The sequence below is a fragment of the Phyllostomus discolor genome, chromosome 2 (genome assembly GCF_004126475.2).
Source record: "Phyllostomus discolor isolate MPI-MPIP mPhyDis1 chromosome 2, mPhyDis1.pri.v3, whole genome shotgun sequence".
Classification (NCBI taxonomy): Eukaryota; Metazoa; Chordata; class Mammalia; order Chiroptera; family Phyllostomidae; genus Phyllostomus; species Phyllostomus discolor.
Genome location: NC_040904.2, coordinates 169,854,427 through 169,877,434, shown reverse-complemented (window position 1 = coordinate 169,877,434; position 23,008 = coordinate 169,854,427). Strand labels below are relative to the sequence as shown.

Here is a 23,008-nt window from a genome sequence, read left to right as displayed (position 1 = left end):
GGAATTTCTGTACAGGAAGGGCTGACTGGTCGCTGTCTGGAAGAGGGGCCTAGGGGACTCACCCTGAAACCACTTTTTTAATTAATGTTTAATGTTGCCTTTATTTAGTATTTTAAGTTACAAATCTTAAAAAGTAATAAAGATCTCTAAAAAATTTTTATTTATATTTTGTGCAAGATAAAGAAAAATATCAGTTTTCTGTATTAAGAATATTAGTTTAATTTGGGGTGGCTTGGGTGACAGTAAACAGATTCGTGAACTCCTAAAGCAACCCCCTCCCTCCTCACCACCAGGCCCTTAGGAAGGAAGCAAGGGGGGAGGGGGTTAGGGTTAGTGAGGAGGAGCAGCCTGAAGGATGGAACGTGAACTGCTTTGAACTACACTAGTTATTTGTGCTGCTTAGTTGGCAACAAAGTGCTAATAGCAGATGCTTTAGCCTTAGACACACTCACACGCCTTCTGCTCATCACAGTATTACCTATCTCAGAAGCCATAGTCCACTTTCACAAGTTGAAGTATCAGTGTTTTCTAAAACAAAGAGCATTAGCTTTTTGTTTTGCTCTCAAATATTAATATTGTCTATACACTAGATTCTGTTGATCATATACAGAGGCGTTATGGATAATTAATATTATGTAGTACAGATTTCATCTGAGACATCAACCATCACTGACAACCCACATCATCCTGTTCTCTCTTTGTTAGTCACCTTGTTTCTGGAGTTTTGGAAGCGGCGCCAGGCAGAACTTGAGTATGAATGGGACACCGTCGAGTTGCAGCAGGAAGAACAACCGCGGCCCGAATATGAGGCACGGTGTACTCACATGGTAATAAACGAGATCACTCAGGTACGGAGGATGTTACTAGATGCAGGGGTCGCTGATTGCAGGGGTTCTCAGCCTTGGCTGCTCATTGGGATCCCTGGGGACCTTAGAAAATGGTGGTGCCTGGTCCCATCACTACATCCTCTGATGGTGCTTGGTAGCCTGCAGTGCATTCTGGGCACGGAATTTTTAAAGCTCCTCTGGTAATTCTAATGTGCACCCAAGGTAAAGAAGCTATGCCTAAACAGTGGACATGGGAGGTAAATGTAGTCCTTTAAAAAAAAAATGGACTCTGACATAAATGTACAGTAAGTCTTCACTTGATGTCGTCAATAGTTTCTGCAACTTTAAGCAAAATGGTGTATAACGGAACTAATTCTACCATAGGCTAAATGGTTCCTACATCATCTCGTCAACATTGTAACAAAATGACATTGAACAAAACGATGTTATTTGAGGACCTGCTGTATAAGAAAAAGATGCATTGGTTTGTGTAAAAATGTACCAAAAAAAATAAACTGTGTGACCAAGGAAAGGCACATAGGTTATTACACTTGATTCTCAATTTTTCACATGTACTTTCATTATTTCAGTCCCTTTCATCCTAGATTTAGCTGTCCCTTTGTCCTGCATTAAAGCCTCAGTCACTGCTCCCCCTACTGGTTGGGATGTGCACAAAATAATGTGGCTCGTACCCTAGAGTTGGGGGAAGGATGGAGGAAAAAAACATTTGTTGAGGTCCAGCTATATTCAGTCACTGTAGGAAACATTTTATATAATTGGAAAGGTAAATTTGCTGCTGCTACTGCTGCTGCAAAATAAAAACAACTTACATCTCTCTGTAAAGTATTCCAAAGCCAGTGAAAGATGATTTTTGAATTGTCTGCATTATTGCTTCTTTCCATCAACACAGAAAATTTGGAGCTGATTGTCCTTGCAGCCATCAGCATAAGGACAGTAGCTCCTGCATATGAGTAATTCTTGAGAAAAAATGCTTTTACCAAGAGCGTCTGAAAATGTCCTCAACTCCAGATTTCCTAAATTGAAGCACAGATTTACGGAATGTCAGCTCTGAAAGGGACTGGAGGGAGCACTTCCACCTCCTCGTTTTATAAATGGGACAAAGAGCCGGTTCAGTCATTACAAGAAGGTGACGTTTTTGAGTACTGAAAATCAAAAGCTTATGTTGGCAACGTAAAGAAAATACCAAAGAAAAGAACAATTTGGTGATTTAAACCTGCCAATTTTAAATTTAAGATTGCTAACTAATAGATTTAAATTTCCACTGACATGTTGCTTGTATGAAGATGAAAGTTCATTTGATTGTACCTTTTTCATGTTTACTTCTGTTGCCAACACATCGCCATTGGTTTAGAGAAGCACACCGTGTGATGATCAGGTCTCGGGAATGAGGCTGCCTGAGTTCAAATCCAAACACAGCAATGTAACAGCTGAGTGATTCTGGACACATTATTTAACTTCTCTGTGCCATTGTTTCCACAATTAAGGAATGGAAGCAAATTTAGTTGCTTCCTCATATGACTGTAGTATTAATCTACTTAATGTATAGAACCTACTTATATAGTACTTGGCACAGAGTAAATCGCATAAAGTATTTGCACCTATTGTTATACCGTAGCTGCTTTTGCTAGCCAGGCAAATCTAGAGAAGTCTTGATTTCTTCTCAAGTTTTTAAATATAGTTATATAAAATAAAAAGTAAAAACTTTAAAAATTCAGTTATGACAAATGAATGTGTAAAGCTCAACCAAGAAACACGTACTGGACACCTAGTATTTGCAGACACCTGTGAAACATTTTGTCTAGCGTGGGCTCTGTACTCTTGTCGCTTCACCTCTAAAATCTAAGGCAGGAAATGCAGCTTTACAGCCTCTGCCATTGTCGGATACCTGGCTCCTGAGCCCAGGTTATGGCGGATGAGTTTTCATTCATACTTGCATTTTCGAAAAATATTATTAAAATGAACACTGCACATGTTTTGTTGTATGTACATTTGAAATTGTTAACAAAAACATGCAGTTATGAGTAAGGAAGCAATATTTGAAAACTAATTTTTAGAAAAATTATCTTAAGCCTAGGAGTTAGTGACTGACTGATCAAAAGAAAAATCATTTCATTGGAGTAATCTCTTGATTGTCTAAATTTCTTCTTCATTTTTTTTTTTTAATCAGGAAGAAGAGCGTGTTCCCTTTACTGCCTGTGGGAAGTGTATACGTGTACTCCTATGTACAAGTGCTGTCTTATTCTGGGTAAGAGTCACAAAGTTTAATATTGAATATTAAATGTTGAGCAAACTAAAATCTCAGCTGGAAACTAGGTAATCCCATTTGTTTAAATCTGATCAGTGGTCCAGGACTTTGCAGTTCCTGGTGAAGAAACCAAATTGGAGGCATTAGAATTCTAAAATTTTTCAGTAGTAACAACTAAAAATGTCTAGAAATAGTCTTAACAAAAAAATAGGAACTACCAAAGAAAAGGCATAAAAGCAACTGAAAGATGTAAAAGCCTTAAACAAATGATTCTAGATCAAAAGACAATATTTCTAAAATAGTTTAACTTAAACTAATTTTGAGTATATTATTACTAAAATCATAATAGTATTGTAATAATTATGAAGTTTTATTGGCTCCAAAAGAGCCAGGTAGGACCTAAAGCCCAGCGTGGGCCCCAATATCAGCAGTAAAGCAACATGTGCGAAGGGAGACCTGAGTCAGTGGCATGAGTCCAAGTTGTTCAGCAGACAGTCATGGAACACTTGTTAGCTGTTGGGTAAAAAACTAAAGATTGAAACAAATTATGAACCACGTACTATAATAAATTCCAGAAACCTTAAAAATAAGTAACACCAAAGATAACTAGAAGTAACTATTGATGGATATAGGATCTCTAGCTGTAAAAAGATTTTCTAAACTTACTAACAATGGGAGAAGTTTTAAAAGAAAATATTTAAAGATTTCCACACATCAAAAGCATCCTAAGTTTAAACAAAACACTATAAGTAATGTTGTTAACAAATAGGGCAAAGAGTTAATAACTTCAATACATAAGAAGTCGAGATCACTTCTAAGAAACACCCAAGATCTCAGGACCTAGAAGGCAGAGGATGTGAGTGCACATTCACAAAAGAAATAGTATCATGGAAGATGTCAAACCTCAGCAGTAGTTACGTCAGTGTGTGTTAAAATGAGGTCCAGTTTTGCACCTCTCAGTTGGTGAGACTGAGTGTCTGAGCGGATGAGATGCAGGGATCAGTACTGTCATGCCTGGTCTGTTAGACTTTTCACATTGCTCTGGCCTTCTTAGAAAGCAGTGTGGCAGTATGGGTCAAGAGTCAAATATATTCATATGCTTTTATCTACTAATTCAGATTTTTAAAACTTTTAATCAGGAAGTATTTCAAAATGGTAAGTAAAAGTCAGTAAGGAATTAGTCACAGACATAAATATATCAGCCAAAATATTCTACTTCCAACTCTTTTTTTAGTGTTCAATTTTTATTGTTTATTTTATTACAGTTGTCCCAATTTTTTTCCTTTTGTCCTTCTCCTCCAAGCCCACCCCTCTTGCCCACAGTCACACCCCTCTGTTGTTCATGCCCGTGGGTCATTCATACATGTTCTTTGACTAATCCCTTCCCCTCCCTCCACCATTCCCCACTCCCTCCACCATTCCCCCCTTCCACCTCCCCTCCTGCTGCTATCAGTCTCTTCCCTGTTTCCATGTCTCAGGTTCTATTTTTGTCATTAGTTCATTTAGTTCATTAGATTCTAGTTATAATTGAGGTCATATGGTATTTGTCTTTCATCACCTGGATTATTCCACCTAGCATAAAACTCTCCAGTTCCATCCATGCTATCACAAAAGGTAGGACTTCCTTCTTTCTTTCTGTTGCATAATATTCCATCATGTAAATGTACCACAGTTTTTTAATCCATTCATCTACTGATGGGCACTTGGGCTGTTTCCAGCACTTGGCTATTGTAAAGAGCACTGCTATGAACATAGGGGTACCTAAGTTCTTTTGAATTGCTGTTTCAGGATTCTTAAGGTATGTTCCCAGCCATGGAATTGCTGGATTATAAGGCAATTCCATGTTTATTTTTGGAGGAAATTTCGTACTGCTTTCCACAGAGATTACACCAGTCTGCATTCCCACCAACAGTGCACTAGGGTTCCCTTTTCTCCACATCCTCACCAGCACTCATTGTTTGTTGATTTATTAGTGGTGGCCATTCTGGCAGGTGTGGGGTGATATCTCATTGTGGTTTTAATTTGCATCTTTCTGATGGCTAGTGATGTTGAGCATATTTTTTCATATGTCTATGAACCATCTGTATGTCCTCCTTGGAGAAGTGTCTATTCAGGTCCTTTGCCCATTTTTAAATTGGCTTTTTGTCTTCCTGGTGTTGAATCGTGTGAGTTCTTTATGTATTTTGGAGATTAAACTCTTGTCTGAGTTTAACTCTTGTCTGAGTTAACTCATGTCTTGACATGTATCATTGGCAAGTAGGTTCTCCCACACAGTCGGTTCCCTTTTAATTTTGATGATGGTTTCTTTAGTTGAGCAGAAACTTTTTAATTTGATGTAGTCCCATTTGTTTGTTTTTTCCTTTGTTTCCTTTGCCCTAGAAGATATATCAGCAAAGATATTGCTGCATGAGACATCTGAAATTTAACTGCCTGAGTTTTCCCCTAGGACTTTTATGGTATCACAACTTACCATGTATTTAAGTCTTTTATCCATTTTGAGTTTATTCTGGTGTATGGTGTAAGTTGGTGGTCCAGTTTCATTTTTTGCATGTACCAGTCCAGTTCTCCCAACACCACTTACTGAAGAAATTGTCTTAACTCCATTGTAGGCTCGTGCCCTGCTTCCAGCTCTTCATGCAGTAAAATATTGTGTGTCCATGAAGATATGTTTTGGTGTGTAAAAATCTTATAGTTATGATAGGTTTAAAGAAAAAATGCAATTATTAAAATGATTTTAATATACAAACTATATAGTTCTGAAAGAATTGTTGCCTATATTAGATGATAGATACATTTTTTTCCTATTCTTCTGTATTTTTAGTCTTTATTTTTATAGTTAGGAGTCTTTCGATTACGGGCAACAGAAAATCAATCTCCAACAACAACAACAAAAAAGTGGGGGTGGGTGGAATTTATTGGTTCCTGTAACTGAAAACCCCAGTCTGAGGCATGGCGTGGGTCCAGGATAGACACTGCAGACCGAATGACGGCAAGGGCCGTGTCTTGTTCTGTCCTCATTCTGCATCCGGCGGTCTCCCTGCGTGGGGGTTCCAGCCGTGCTCCCTTACGGTTGCAGCAGTCCCGATCTCAGAGCCCAGGAAGCCAAGCCTGGTCTCTTTTAGCGGCTTCCTGTAAAAGAAGCTTCTCTTTTCCGTGGGCACTAGGAAGCATCTCTTCATATCTCAGTAGCTCTTAGTAGGTTATTTGTCAATCCTTGAGTCAGTTGCTGAGGCCAACAGGATGAGAGACCTATGAATCTCAAATGAATCAGGATCTACCACTGGAGCCCAGAGCAGGGAGGGCAATCTAGCCCAAACCACAGGACTGAAAATAAAGAGGTTGTTCCCTCAAAGGCAAAATCCAGGTCCTTTTCTAAGACTAGAAACAGATCTGGGCAGCAAAAGCAACTTTTGTTCACTACAGGGTACTTTCAAATTTTCTATGGTGAGCATATATTAAAAGTTATAAGAAAAATATATTAAAGTTATAGAGAGAAAAAGATATGCAAGAATCTTGAGGAAGGAGAATGAAAAGCTTCCCTGACTCCTGTGAAGAAATATTGAACCTATCGAGTGCCCTGAAGAAGCATGGAAACGTTGAGTTTGTAAAAATTCTGGGATGAATTAGAATTCATTTCAGAAACCCCATGTGAGGCAGCACCATGTAGAGGGCAGTATGTCTTTGGGGTCCTTGAGTACCTCAGTTCTTTCACTTACTAGTTGCTTAATTTGGGCCAAATCGCTTAATCTCTGTGGCTCTGTCTCCTCATCTGTAAAAGGCATCTAATCCGCCCTACCCCACAGGGCTGTAGATACATGTGTGCTGAGGTGAATAGTATGCATTTCAGGAATCTTAACTCTTATTAATAGCTTTAAAAATTATTATGGAGATAGCTTTTTAAAATACTATTTAAATGGTCTATATGTGTTATATTGAGAGAGAAATACACATTTCTCAGCCTTGTCTAACATTCTCACATACTCCACATATTTTTTTAAGAAGTCTTCCTTTCCCAAGTGTTAAACCTTAACTGTGAAGGAAAGGAGATAATGAGAGAGATTAGAGGAGGAAGTGTAATGCCTTTTCTACCACTGATGGCTTAAAAAATAAGAAAAACATCTTGTTAACACTGTAGTTGCCATAGCCATAGCTAATGCTCATATAATACTTTTCACGGGCCTGGGCTCAGTGTTCTGAGTGTTTGCACTTAGAGCAGCTCACTGGGTCCTACCACGGCCCTGTTAGTTAGTTAGTTGCTGTTATCAACCCCCTCCGCCCCGGCTCCCCCCGCATTCTATGAGTGAGGAAGTTGAAGCTCCCAAAGGCTGAATGACTTGTACCAGGCCCCACCGCTGGTGGCAGAGCTGGGCTCCAGTGCAGGAGTCTGTGCTGCTCACCCCTCCCTGCACTGCTTTCCCAGGCAAACACCAGCCTCCTTCTGTTACTGCAGACAGCACGACGTGATTGGTTCAGCCCTGAAATCCACATTCTTGGTAGCTTTTTCTCTCATGGCACACACGCAGTCAGACACACTGAGTGCCTGCTTCTGGAGGGTGTCCACAAGGTAGATGTAGGTAAAACACCTTTAAAGTGGGACCTTGAATGTGTATTGTTCAGTGGCAGAGAAAACCTGCCTAGTGAGGAAGTGAAATCCTGCCAACCACATGCAGACCGTTGCCTCAGACACCCCTGCCAGCACTGGGTCTGTGCAGTCAAAAGTGCAGTGGATTCATGAAATGAATCTTGTGCAAATGCAGGTTATGAATAACTGCCAATTTAAGGTCTTAAGATATGAGTATGAAAAACCCATGAAGCTTTTATAAGCAGAGACCTGCTGCCATTCCCAGTAGTTGCCTTGGGGTATCTGTGCAGCTTCTGAACACTGGTTTCATTTAACATCTCCCTTGGTACAGTAACTAAGACAGGCTGGCACCTGCCAACCCCTGAACCCATGATAGGTTCTCTGGTCGAAGGAGAACCCCCTTAATGGAGCAAAAACACTAATAATTCATAACTGAAATAATTTCATAATTGTAGAAGGATGTTTTCTCTGGTTCTGCTCTCACAAAGGCTTTTTCTTTCTACCAGAACAGCTACCTACCAATTACCCCATTTTTATCCCGTCTGATGATGTTCTCTCTCTCTTTTGTTCCTTTTTTTCTTTTTCATGGAACATGCATTTTCACTGTCTTGCAAGTCATTAATACTTTTCCGTAGCAGTACAAATTTTCTTTCTCTATTTGTATTGTTGATGCTATTACAGATGTCCCCATTGCCCCCCACCACCTTTACCCACTTCTATCCCCTCGCCCTGGCCATCACCACACTGTTGTCTGTGTCTGCAAGTGATACATGCATGTTCTTTGTAGACCTTTCCTTGGAGCCGTTTCACACTCACAGAAAACAGTTCCCATACTCCCCTCACTCCCCACACACAGCTTCTCCTACTGTTACCATCTCACTCTGGTGGACATGCACCCCCTTGTGACTTCCGCCTTTCCTTTTCCTCTCTTTGACATTGAACGTGCTTGATTTCCACCTCTCTTGTGGCCCTTGTGTGAGATTTAACGTCACTTCACCCGTGTACCTTGTCCATTTAAAGCATGGGGCCAATTTTTCAGTGTAAAGGCGTGATTATTGGTGAGTCTCGCGCTGCTGTGCTTGTGGTGTTTTCAGATCCTGCTGATCATCGCCTCAGTCATCGGGATCATCGTGTACAGAGTGTCGGTGTTCTTCACCCTGTCTAAGGAAATGCGCCCGAGCGAGAACGGCACCGACCCGATCCAGAAGTACCTGACCCCGCACTTGGCCACGTCCATCACTGCCTCCCTCATCAACTTCATCATCATTATGATCCTGAACATCATCTATGAAAAAGTGGCCATCATGATTACTGATTTTGGTAAGTTCCTACCAGAGCTGAGGTCATTCCTAGGACATCCGAGAACCTGGTAAAGTTGGAGGCTGTATCTTTCATGCATTTCAATCCCAGCATGTTACAGTTGTTAGAAAATGTTAAGTGTAAACATATTCTCTCTAGCCTGTATGGGAAATGAATTATCTACAGCTCTGCATTAGCACAAGGGACAAAGCAAAGACAGTCATTAGAATACCCAAGCTTTGTATAAACAGATCAGTGCTGAATAATATTGTCAATTACATGACATCATGTACCCTATTGTTGAAAGAAAATAGTCTCTTTATTGCAAATAAGTGGAGTGGGGTCATGGTTCTAGTGGCCAACATGTCCCTCTGTTGCTGAGAGGACAGGCAGTCTTGCTGTTACATGTCCTCCCCCATTCCGTTCATATTAATAAAGCTCCGTCCTCATCGGCTCTGGCTTTTGTAACAAATGTTGCTTCTCTCTGGCTTGTATCCCAGGCAGCTGCTTTGTGGCCAAAGAGGTGCCTCCCACATGCTGCATATGCCTGGGTCGTTCTCCAAACGGCCTGCTCAGTGGTCATGTTCTGAGAATGGTCAGCCCAGTCTGAACTCTCAATCAGGAGGATGGCCTGTTTTGTCTTCCCCAAATGCTTCTAGCAAGGTGCCCCTCGTTCTGTGTGTTCTCTTCAACATCTGCCCTCAAGAAGATAGGAGAAAATCATTCTTGCCCATTTGATAACATTGTGCTTGTAAATTTTCAGGAGCAGTGACTATTTTTGCCATGTGGGACAGTATTTATGGAGGAGAAGCTCTTATAGCAATGTGTAAACTTGAATTAACACAGTAGCTATATTAAGGAGCTCAAAACAACTTAAATGGAAACTGCAAATTGTATTTTTAAGCATTTTAACTCATGTATCAGTGTCTTTGATTAGGGTCTCATAGCTGTTCACAGTGTCTAAAACTTCATTTTCTTTGCTTTAACTACAGAACTCCCAAGGACCCAGACTGATTATGAGAACAGCCTAACCATGAAGATGTTCTTATTCCAATTTGTGAACTACTACTCTTCGTGTTTCTACATCGCATTCTTTAAGGGCAAATTTGTAGGTCATCCCGGAGACCTAGTTTATTGGCTAGGAAAATACAGAAATGAAGAGGTATGAATACAGACTTGAATTCTCTTGACAATTTAAACTACTTTGTGTTTTCTCCCAGTTGCCCAGTGAACAGTTACTTACCGTGCTTTCTTAGATTGTTTTTTAGCCTAAAAAGAATGTCAGGTAAATTAAAATTAGTGATTCTGTTTCATGTTAGAGCCATCTAAAATTTAAATGAGATTTCCTCTTTGATATTCCAGTGTGACCCAGGTGGCTGTCTCCTTGAACTGACAACACAGCTGATAATAATCATGAGCGGAAAAGCAATCTGGAATAACATACAAGAGGTGCTACTTCCGTGAGTACCAGTTGTGTGATCTGGGAGATAGGACAGAGGGTAACACTGCCCACCCATCCAAGTCATTTGCCTCCATGTCCATGTGGCCACATGTCTACCTCTCAGGTGGAGTAGGCTCCATGCTTGTGCAAGGCTCCATAAAAGGCCGTCCCACCAACAATGTAAACATGGCTGTGTTTGCACCAAGGGAGCCATGGCTGCAAACTGTAGTAGCCTGAGCTTTGCCTTCCGGTATGTCTGCTCCTGGTCTAAAATAGTTAAGCAGCGTTTTGAATGATCTTTCCCTTGTTTGAAAACTGGGAATGCGCAGCGTTGGCCGAATTAGAGAGTGACTCAGGTTCTCCATGCGGCTGCTGCCCTGTGTGTAGGGGACAGTTCCCCTCTCACTCTTCATGCAAACCTCTAGCATGCCAAAGGCACATTCCTTATTCTTGCTACCCAAGACTGCACCCATCCCAAAAGTATGTAGAAAGGGAGAGAAGAGCCTTATAAGTTGGCAGCTGTGTTTGGGCCATTTAAGTATGTCCAAAGGAACATAGTGGAATGAATTCCACTGTAAATGTACCTTCTTCCACCCCAGCCCCACTCCCGGTCTGGGCGTGGATTTTTGGAGTCAGTGAAGCAGCATGCCTGGCACTGGGTCTCGGTCCCATGGGGCCTGTCCCGCACCCAGATCAGCACATGGCATTCAATAGGCCCTCTCAGCGCCAGTTGGGTGAATGCATGTCTCATATGCTGCAAATCCATAACGTTAGTAAATTAACAGCATGTTTGTTGGATTTGGACGACAAGCTCAGAGGTCTTGGGCCTTCCTAGCCTCATTTAGTATTTGAAGCCTTCCTGGGGATTTTATTCTATACGTACTTGACAAAAGGCTAGCACAATTTCTGCATGAAGCAACTCACTCTGGAGAAATTTTAAGGCAAAATGTTAAAGAAAATAATTAAAATTAAATATCCAACATGCCAACAGCATTGTCCTTTGGTCAAAATGTGGATAATGGATGGCTGTCATTTTCTTCCTTTATGTGTTTTCTGTATTTTCCACAATGGGCATGCAGTACTTGCAAGAGAAGTGAACTGTTATCTTGAGAAGGGATATTTTATATGATTTGGTGAGAGGATGAAGCCGAGACTGCACTACTGGTCATGCTTGCTTTTCAAATTCAGGAACAGTAAACTCAGGAATGAAACAGATCCAGGTAGTAGAAGATGGCTTGTGTTTAAAATTAGCACATGGGAATACTGTAGAATGTTCTAGCAGAAATTGAGGTTATCTACAGTATGTGGATCAAATACAATAATGAAGATACAAAGAGAAGACGAGGTGTAAAGTACTTCACACCATGCTTCCAGGGGTGTCCAGCCCGTGGCCCAGGATGGCTCTGAATATGGCCCAACACAAAATCGTGAATTGACTTAAAACCTTTTTTTCACTTGTCAGTTTTCATTAGTGTTTGTGTATTTAATGTGTGGCCTAAGACAACTCTTTTCTCAGTGTGGCCCGAAAGGATGGATACCCCTGCTATACCTAATAAAGACTTAGTAAAGGGCAACTCATTATGGTGCTGTTTTGCTAATATGCATGGTAAATCGCTAAGACAATTATTTTGTAAGACCAGCTAGAGGGAAGGAGCTTTCAGCCTTGCCCAGGAGGTGTGGTGTCTGGTGTCTGTATTTTAAAAAATTTCTCTAGGCAGTTCTCATGTGCAGGTAAGATTGCTGTCCTTGCACTAGAGTCATAGCCCAGTAGAAAACCCTAAAGACCAAAGATAATGACCGATGGACTACAACCTAAGATTTCCTTTTACAGATCAGTGGTTCCATTCAGAAAGACTGAGCAGAAGGCTTAGAGTCTGTAGCTCAGGAAGGAAAGCTTTCTGTAGTCCAGAAAGACTTCCACGTGACCTGTTTGGGGTCAGGGAAGCCAGCACAGTACTTGAGGGAGGGGCAAGTGGCTGCCAGGATGGAAGTTTCCACCTGAATCCAAATTGTGATGGACTTGGGGCCCTGAAAGGAAAAGGCCTGCTTCTCTGGGCCACGGAGAGGATTCAGCAAGAGGCTGAGGCTGGGAGTGTGAGGCAGAGCAAAATACAAACCAGTTGAAACCAGTAGTCTCGAACTTGGAGATCATGAGGGTGATGGACATGTTTGGTCCTCGATGCCACATGTGTCACAAGACCCCTGTAATATCCCTAAAACTGCAGATTCCTGGACTTGACTGACTGCAGAGCTTTGGGTTGAAGCCTAGGAGGTAGCACTAACAGCCAGCGTTTTGTGGTGTTCTTGCAAGTCCTGGAGTAAGACCCACTGATACAGATGGTCTTGTGTCCCCGAGCCAAGGTTCTAAATAACGTAGGCCAGGGTCAGTCAATAATCTCAAAAAAATCTCAAAAAAATAATCTCATGCAGTGGTGTTCAGTGTGTCAGAAAGTGTGCTAAATAAGTGTGCTTCCCCTGTTTTAAGTCATTTAATCCTGACAGCAACCCTGGGCAGTGTAGGTTTCATCACCCCATTGTATTTGAAGCTGACCCGAGTCAAACAGTGAGTAAGCAATGAAGTGTGAATTCAGATTCAAGAGGTACCGGAGTCCATATCCCTCTGCTTTCCACAGCTTCCTGCTATGTCCCTAATGTCGTAGAAGAGATGGAAGTGGGGAAAGAGTGTGAAGCCAGCGGCATGTTGTGTTTAGAGAAATCTCCCCTTAGTAGACCTTGGGGAGCAGTCACCATAAAGTTAATACTGCGGCCAGTCGCAGTGGGAAACCCAGCCTGGCGAGCCAGCTGTGAGCTGGTCACGTCTGACACTGCGTGTGTCTGTGCACACACAACACCTACAAGTGTCCGCACCCCAGTGTGAGGCCTTCTCATTGTCCAGATGGGAAATCCAGGCAAGCCTGCTGTTCAGTCAGCCCCAGTCCTGTCAGGTGTTCGTGTCTGTATTTAAACTTGTTTGTTGTTGTGGCACCTCCTCTGATGGGCTCCACAAGGAAACCACAGCCACTGCTGCCCTAGGGACAACGGTCCTCCGGGCTGCAGGTGCACGCCTCCCCTCAGTCACTGCCAACTCCAACTTCTTCTCAGGACAAGTTGCCATAAAAGTGGGGGAAGCATTTATCTGGGCCACAGGGCTTTGAGAAAGACAAAAACGTAACAGAGGAGAAGAGACAACAGACAGCCCTGTGGGCACGGGGCCCAGTCGGTGGTGAGGTAAAGTGTTTCACGTCTCTGGCCCTCGGCCTGCGCAGCTTAGAACAGGGTGTCAGACCTGTTACCACTCTGACGAACCAAGGTACTTCTTCAGTACTGTTCTTCAAAATAGGGTCCAGCACAAATAACACCCCTTTTTAATTACAAAATCTTTTATTACAAAATCATAAGCATGTAATTCTGTAACGTAACAATACCACACCCAAGCACACCATATGACATTGTAGGTGAAATGTTCAAATTAAAACGCTAAATCATCACACCCATATTATTACCCTAACAACCACGCTCAAGCAGGTGTTTCTTCTCCCGGACCCTGTGTTTCGGGGCAGGGAGTCAGAAGTGAACAGTTTAGTGTGAGAATACAAAATGAATTTATTGGGAAGATTATGTATTCAGCTTGAGATATCACTAAATACTTTTATGACCTTGGTCTGATAATGTTCTAATGTATAATTTGATCTTTTTGGCAGCTGGGTCAAGAATCTATTTGGACGCTATTGCTCAGCTTCAAGCTCAGAAAAGATAACCCCGCGATGGGAGCAGGACTACCATCTGCAGCCCATGGGCAGACTGGGATTATTTTATGAGTATCTGGAAATGAGTAAGTTGTAAATGAAATTGTAGGTGGTATACATTACCTTGGAGCATGTTATGGGGTCCCAAAAGTCATGATTATCAAGCCAAATAATTAGTTAGCATATTGAAATGGGGCATGTTTTTCTCCACTAGATAATATGACACAATCAGGCTTTCAAATAAGGTGACTGTGTGTATCTTTGTCAGTGTTTATGTTGTCCACAGCTAAAGGTTTACTGCTGATAAAATGGAATAGTCATTGAAGTGCATCTTCACCGTTGAGTCTCAGAGCATTCTAACCATGCCGTCTGAGAATTAACTCAGGACTATTATTAGAGGTGACTCAGCGTGGGCTGGAGGCCACGCAGGCACAGCTGTTGGCCAGCACACTTGCGAACCAACTCCTGTAAGCAAGCCTGAACAGAGAGCCTGTAGGAGGAGCATGTTGCTTCTAGTCACGGGGGTGATCACAGGGCCCCCCACCTCCCACACCTGCCTTTGACAGCATCTCTCTTTCTTCTGGCCTGTGGTCTCTGCCTGGCTCCTTGAGTGACCTCATGACTAATCACTGGCTTGCATTCAGAACCATTTTGCTGCTCTGGAATTAAGATGTAGCACAGGTCTCCTCCTTCTTGATCGTCTTTGTTCATTTGTGAAGTGTTTGCTTGGGTTCTGTTTCTCTTTTTAGTTGAACTTGAACTTGATTTTGAGCTCTCAGTTGCCTTTAAGTTGAATCTACTTTAAGATGTATCTCAAAGTAGATTTCCCTGGGAAACACCATCTTTTCTATTATGGGTGGCACGCTTATATCTAATAGAAGGCTAACGATGTGCATGTTTGTATCTGTGCCCTTCCAGTAACCATTGCATTGAATTACAGTTTTTTTAAGCTTAGCAGATTAGAAAAGGAGGCACAACATTTGGTTGACAGACCTTGCATTTATGCAAAGGGGTTCGTGTGTTTGCAGAGACACCCTTTTGTGTTTCCTGTTTACAAGTCTGCAGAGAGAGAGAGGGCAGTTTGTATTAAATCACATTCTATATATAAAATGATTGCTTTTAAAAATGTACATTATACATGGAAACACATCTGCTTCCTTTGGTGACTGAAAGGTCCATCTTGTAGCTTCTTCAGTCAACAGTGCTTTGCAGCCTGGAGTCGGATTTGAATTTCCCTTTTGCTTGTGCTATGTTTTATGACCAGGTTCAATTAACAGTGTAGCTGCCATACATAGTGCAGAGGTTGTATGTATTGTTTATTTTCAAAAGGACTTTCAAGATAATTGCCTGTTAGCCTAAAATAGTCATAATTATAAATATTTCTTACGGAGCTATTATCAGCATTAGTAATAGCATTCTGGGGCATAATATCATTTGTTGTTTTAGCACCAAAAAAACTTGGAAAGAGAAGTTGTTTTCCTGTAGTTGATTAGTCAAAACAGTGACATTGAGAGGAAAAGTTATATGGTTGTGTTTTGGGGAGAAATTGATCTTTTAGAGGCTCCTAGTCTCATTAAAATAATTTCCAACTAAATAATTCAGCCTCACCCTACTTTATAAGAAGAGATAGACTAACAACTGTTATAAACAGATCTTTTTAGATTTATTGTTATTTTCCTATTATCCAAATAATGAATTAGAAAAATCAATCAACTTCTAAGAGTAGGCATTCTGTTATCCTGTATCAACTCTAGAATGAAATCTTTTTGTTGTTGTTTTAATTTGTGATAGATAAAATTTCCGAGTGCCTTTTGAATTATTTTTGTTTTCTGAGATAAATACAGGGTGTCTTTGGGGGTGGTCCACCCCCAGTTACTCCTCTCTTTCCATTTTCCCACATTCATTTCGATATCACCATCTACCTTTTTAATTATGAAGAGAAACCTCTTCTGAAAAATACCCTGGCACTGCGCCCCTCCCTCTGCTTAGGCCCTGCTCCTGGCCACCCGCTCTGTTCCCCTCTGCCAGAAATGCCTCTTTCTTCTTTTCTGTTTGAGGAATTCCTGCCAGGCCTCAGCAGTAACCCTCACCTTTTCACGCAGATGAGCAGCTCTTTTCTCTGGGGTTCACCCGACTCCTGTGTCGGTGCTGTGTGATCGTGTGTGCGCCTCTCTCCCTGGCTGCACTGGTCCTGTTGGGGGGAGCTGGCGGCGCCTTTGCATCTTCCAGTCCTCCACTGGAGCTCCACCGCCTGGACCTACCCCTCAGAAATATTTATTTAAGTGACTCCAGCTTGGAGTTTCAACACACACATACCACTGTGAGTTGAATTTACATTAAGATTGCCCTGCCCACCCCCACCAAGTTCCGTATGGCATATGTGGCATATGTGTGGGGGGAGAATTTTTTTTGAGTGAGATTTCTTTTTATTTAGAACATTCCCCGCCATCCTTTGAGATTGTTAGAGAAACCCTGGAGTGTTAACCAAAGCTGCCTTCCCACATGTATGGTCCTGACTTCGGAAATCTCAGACATGAGGCATAAGAGAAATAGTCCATCAGTCTTAAAATCCAGAGGCCGTAAGATAGCATTTTGTACATGGAGCAGTGCACAGCACAGATACCAGTGTCTAGGGGACTCGGACAGGCCTCCCAGTGGGCACGCGCGCCAGATGACATGCAGGAAAGTAACAAAGTGGCCCTCCTCGACCTTACCTTCCTCTATCCCTTAGTTCTTAAAAATCTAGTAAAACAATGACCTCTATCTGTTATTTTCTCCACTTAATTTCCTGTAAGGAATATAGAGCCTCTTCACTGTCCACTTGCACCCCCCTCTTTCGTCCCCTCTGTCTGCAGGACTGCCTCCCCCACTCCCTCTTCTCTGCTCCGTTCCCACCCTCCACCTGCACTGACGCCTCCTCGTCTTTGCAGGATGGGCTTTCCCAAGTGGAAAGAACACTACAGCTAGGGAGCCATGTTTTTAAAAAACCTTGTGTGTATATAAGTGTATTTTTATTTTTATGTTTATATATATACATACACACACACACGGATATACACAGAGATATGCACATACCCGTTGGCTTTTTAAAATTTAAGGCAAACAAAAAGCAAAGGGAAAAACATTCCACAGAGAAGGAAATGTTTGGCTGCATCAAAAGCTGCCTCGTGATCAAACAAATAAGAACTGAAATGTCCGGTGGCTCCGCACTACACAGCCACGGGCAGAGTGAGCAAGGGGAGTCTCCGCGAGGTGCGAGGGCTGCAGCAGAACGAGGGTGGAGAGACAGCCCCTGGAGGTTCCTCAGGGAACCCCACTTTCGACTTTCGGGGGAAGAAGCAGGCACAGCAAGTGTCAGCAGTGTTGGTCATGAAGGCGTTCCGGCGAGGGTTATTTTTGTTTTTCTGATGGGTGCTTTTTGCCTTGCTGAATTGAATTCATAGGTCCTTTCTTGTGTCCTTGCTTGTTTTCAAAAGTTGTTTAGAAAGTTCTTCTTGACTACCAGAACAGATTGTACCATCTGGAATTTATTTCAATGTCAAAAGTGAGGGCTCCATACTTGACTACTGATTTGAAGTGTCACTGTTATAATGCATGAAAATCCCATGAATATCAGCATCTCTTCTTGAAATCTGTTCTGTTTAATTCATACTCTCTACTAATGCACCTGCTGTAAACTGTGTCAATTATCACAGCATAATAATATACATTAATATATGATAGAGCTGGTCCCATTTTATCGCTTTTCAGAATGTCCCCAATACTGTCAGTTCAAACATCCCTTGTCATTATTGTATTTGTGTATATTTCTTGAAGAATTTTAGCATCACCTTTTAGCTTTTTTTCCTTAAATTCATTTGGGATTATTAACTATATTTGCCTTAAAAATATAAATTAAAATTTGAGAGAAAAAATTTGATACCTCCCCAAACTTGAGTCTGCTCAAACCATCCACCATTTATTCATTCAGCATTATTTGTTTTACTTTATTTTTTAAGTCATCATTAACAATCTTAACATCTCTCACTAATGTATTTCTAAATAGTCTGTGCCTTTGGTGTCATTATAAATGGTATCTTTCCTTTTTTGGATTTTTAGCTGAGTTTATTGCTAATATAGTCCTAATTTCTGGCTTCTCTTGAATAGTGAGGTCTGGCCATGGCAAGTGGCCCCTCTAATTAAGACACACACTCACCAGCCCACCACAGTGGGCTGCACCCACCCCACGCATTCCTGCTCTGCCCCTGGCCCTGGAGGTGGATGAGCTCATGCAAGGTTGGATGAGTCATAGATACAGATAGAGATGTCACTGCTTGATGCTATGCTGCTGACTCGATGACATCATCAACTCTGGTCCTTGCTTATCTGATTTTCCCGAATATGACTACACCTGCCTGCTCTTCTACAACACACCCTGGCCTCTGAGACCAGAAGCAATTTCCAGCTCCTCCTACCCAGCCACCCCTCCACAGGCTTGCTTTTCCTGGCTGGAGTGGGCCTGCCCCCCATCTAAGCAGTGGCCCTAAAAGAACTGTACATTTTCCTCTCATCCACAGCCTTAGTTATGTACCTGCACTTGTTTAAAGGTCTGCCAGTTTGGAGGGAAGGGTCTCAGACTGAAAAGTATCATATAGTGCATATCACGTATACTAGGAGAAGAGAATTGCTAAGCCACCATTCGAGTGTTGACTTAGCGTGACCACACGGACTACAACAAGTTCAAGATCCAGGCTCCTAGACACTTCTGTCACATGCATGTCTGTGACGTGTAGTAACGCCTCCAGTTCTCTGCATGTGCTGACTTGCTCGTGTGCCCCTTGTCAGTGCATTTCCTCCACATTCTCTACAGCACAGTCTTCCCAAAGGTGCACGTCTTACCTCTGTTTAACTTGTTAGATACTTCCACAGTATTTTCTCTTTTTAATCCTAAATCACAAATCACCTTCCAATATTCTATTATTTCAACATGGAGAATGAATATATACTTAGATTATTCCAAGATCATTTACCAGCAAATAACTTTGGCTAATTATTTTTAAACATATTATCTCTATTAAGTGTATATATGTAAAAAATAGTCATAATTCATCTTTTTCCTAGAGATTTCAGGGTATTTGTGTTTTGTTTGAATTCTTCCACTGTTGAACATTATTAGTGCCATAGATGTCTGTTCTCTTTGGGGGTTTGCTGTTTGTTTGCCTTCCTCTTCCTCTGTGAGAGCGAAGGAAAATATGTTGTCCTCCCATCCACCCACCACTCCATGATGTGTGTCCATTTCATTGACAGTTATTCAGTTTGGGTTTGTCACCTTATTTGTGGCCTCTTTCCCACTGGCCCCTCTGTTGGCCCTGGTGAACAATATATTGGAAATAAGAGTGGACGCATGGAAAATGACTACCCAGTATAGACGCATGGTGCCAGAAAAAGCCCAGGACATCGGAGCGTGGCAGCCCATCATGCAAGGAATAGCGATTCTGGCTGTGGTGACCAATGTGAGTAGAACTGAGGCTTCCCAGGGTCAACACCTGGAACAGGCCAACGGTGCGTTAGCCTTGCTACCTGAGGAATCAAATGTTTGGGGTTCCTTAAAACGGGAGAAAGGTGCCAAGACTACCATCTGTATAAACAACACAGTTGTACTACTTATAATTGTTATTTTTAAATGTATTTTGTTTGTTTATAATCATTGTTCATGACTTACAAAGTCAAGACCCCTTACAGAGGCAGTTGCTGAGAAGGGTAACCATTGTATTATTGTTGCATGTTTGCCCAGGTTTTTACTCAATAGCCTGGTCATAGTGATAAGAGTAAGTCCTGACGCTTAATCCTCCCATGACTGTAAAAGGAGTTATCCTAGAGTGCTTTTATACTGGAAACAGAAATCTATCCCTTTAGGGTGTGAGGACCTAAAAGAACAGCTGTCATTCCACCATGTTTTAGCGTCCATACCAAACTATCAGCTTAGCGTATTAACTATTTGGTGATAAGGTATGAACATTTTATGCATTCGCAGTCAGTATTACCTTCCTTGTCTCCTGGGGCAGGGGTTCTTTAAGAAGGTGGGTTTAGGGAGGGTCTCATCTCTCTTCCCCACCCCTCCCCCCACCCCTTAGTGGCAGCCTCATGCCCTGGGTGCATCCCAGCTATGAGGGAACGGAACCCAGTTGTCCACCACCTGTACTGATTGTGGACCTGTCCGAACAGTCATTCTCTTTTTCTCCCCCAGCCAACAGGGGGCTAGCTCTCAGGCAGACCAGCTCCCGTGCCAGCTCATCAGCGGGCCTCCTGCCCTAGCAGTACCGTTACAACCAGGGATGTTTCTTCCCTTATTTCACTCCCAGGCCACAGTCCCCAACAGAATCATATCCCAGTTTTAATTTCTTCATCAAGCCCTGAGTCCCTAGCCTTTTCCCACAAGCATGTGCCAAAACAGAACAGAATCTGGCAGAGCCCAGGGGTCAGGTTCTGGGACGGGGAAGCTGCTGAGCGCTACACGACCGTGTCCAGGCCTTAACACGCAGAGCCCATTTCATCGTTTGTGCATTGATGAATTCTCCATCACACACTTTGAGAATATTATGTACCACAAAGGGTGGCTAGGGAATTCAGTGGGCTAACGCGTGGAAGGCACAGAGCCTGGCCCTCATGGGACGTTAGCTGCCGCTGCTCATCCTCTTGGTCGGTCGTCATCGTCAGCAGTGGCTCTGTGTCGGCTTTGACAGGTGTCTGAACTAAGGCACAAGAATTTCACAGTGTGTCACTGTCTGGATGCTGGTTGGTTACAGTTTTACACAGTAAAGCAAGTTATCTGGAACCCAGCTGTCACCCCAAGAACCCTCAATTTATCTGAATCCCATGTTATTCCTCCCTTTTTGGAGAAAGTTCCAAATCACACACAAAAAGCAACTATCAGGTTCTATCAGTTTCCATTCATCCAGATAGCCCACACCCTCAACATCCACTGTGCTGCGAAGCGAAGACTGATGTTTAGAAATATGTCAGTGAGGCCTTTCAAGTTCCACAGGCATAAGAGAATGAGTCTGTCATGTTCAATATGCTGTACAACAGTAAGCGTGGCAGGAACGTGGACTTGGGCACTGTGGGGAGATTTTCAGCAACAAGGTTTGAAACTGAAGGAGTTTTTGTCTGACCTTCAGCTAACCAGAAAATTCAATTGAGTCATACTCCCCATTCCTCAAGCGTCTGGTTTGATTGTGTTAGGCACCTTTTCCTAGTATCCACAGCCTGGCTCCACTCCATTAGCACAGATGGAGTGTCGGCAGTGTTGCCAGGGCTGCTGTGTGTGTGTGTCTGAGGGTGTGCACACACAGGCGCACACGCTCCCACTCGCTGATGCCGCTGCCTCTTACCCAAGTAACCGAGGCCTCGTTTTCTTATACATGGACATTGTCCCCTCACCTGCCTACTGTGTGCCTCCCCCGTCTGATGCACGCTGCAGAGGCTACCTTTCCGCAGTGGGAGCACTTCGAACCGTAGGGCGAAGGGAATAGCAACCGGGGAGATGAGAATGGACACTAAGCAGGAGTCTGGTTTATAATCATTCATTTTAAAGCTGCTAGTTCAATAATAAGCTGAATTGACATTATTGTACCATGCCAGAGCATCAGCTATTGAAGACCAATTTTAATTTATTTTGATATAAATGGAAAATAGTGTTTGGAACAGCATGGGAAATGAAGCGCACTGAATTTATTTGTACTCTTGCAGCATGTCTCAGAGCAGCTCAATTCAGGAGGAAAGAGTATCTTGTCAGAAGATAATAGAATTAACTTCCTTGTCAGAATTTTTGTAGCTTCCTAAAGCACATCTGGTGATTCTATAAAAAGCTATCATTGAGTAAATTAACAAAAAATGTTAATCTGTTGAAATCTGGGAAAAATATTCTTGTATTACAGCACCCCTCACCCCACACCACTGACAGGCAGGCACACACACACACACACACACAGAAATACTTCGTGGCAGAGGAAATGGCAAAGCTGGTTCCATAGGGGACGTGTTGCAATAGAAAAGCCTCTTGGTCGTTGTTCTTGCTCTGCCTGAGATATTGTTTGTTGGCTTGTGGTCTCACTGTGTCTAAACCATATGTTCAGAAGAATACTACTAAAACCCATATTGTGCCAAAAAGATGTCTGTTCTTCTGCTTCAGTAAATGACTAAATCAGTGAGCTTTGTTTATTCACATAGAATTTGGATTGAAATATACTTTGTCCTTTTTTTTTCCTTTAAATCAGTTTTATGCATTGGAAAGAGTAAAGCCAAACTTAAAAATTTTTAGAGAAAATTCACGTGATGCATAATAACATACAGCTGAAGAGACATCTGCGTAGTTTAGACCCAGGTTTAAGTTTGACCCGTATTTATTTCTTTAATCTGGAAACACATTAAACATTGTTACTTGATAATTTATAATGTTCATAATTTATCCATTTAAACTTTTGGCAGTGTAGAGGCTTAGATACTAGATCTAACAATATAGACATCATTGCTTGACTATGTGAATGGAGCAACCCCAAATATTTTTTATTGCTATGTACATTTTAACAAAATTTACAGGTTATTGCTCTTTAATCAAACAGCATACATAAGTATATACTGACATTTTAAAATAAATCAGACTATAGGCTGACTTGTGTAAACAAGGGCTCAGCTCTACTTGTGTAGAGCCCTGGCTGGTGTGGCTCAGTGGATTGAGCCCTGCAAACCAAAGGGTCGCCGGTTCAATTCCCAGTCAGGGCACATGCCTGAGTTGTGGTCCAGGTCCCCATTAGGGGGCGTGCAAGAGGCAGCCACACACTGATGTTTCTCCCTCTTTTCCCCTTTCTC

The 23,008-nt window shown here is 42.2% G+C and overlaps 1 protein-coding gene across 4 annotated transcripts in view; it reads left to right on the top strand.

Annotated features, from left to right (window-relative positions):
* ANO6 (anoctamin 6) overlaps nt 1-23,008 on the top strand; it is a 190,587-nt gene that overhangs the window by 155,087 nt on the left and 12,492 nt on the right. For all 4 annotated transcript variants that reach the window (XM_036019148.1, XM_036019149.1, XM_036019150.1 and 1 more), the window contains 7 exons: nt 706-848; nt 3,016-3,093; nt 8,770-8,995; nt 9,967-10,136; nt 10,337-10,434; nt 14,117-14,247; nt 19,448-19,653. In XM_036019148.1, the coding sequence (XP_035875041.1) occupies nt 706-848; nt 3,016-3,093; nt 8,770-8,995; nt 9,967-10,136; nt 10,337-10,434; nt 14,117-14,247; nt 19,448-19,653 (1,052 nt within the window). The remainder of the gene's footprint in view (nt 1-705; nt 849-3,015; nt 3,094-8,769; nt 8,996-9,966; nt 10,137-10,336; nt 10,435-14,116; nt 14,248-19,447; nt 19,654-23,008) is intronic.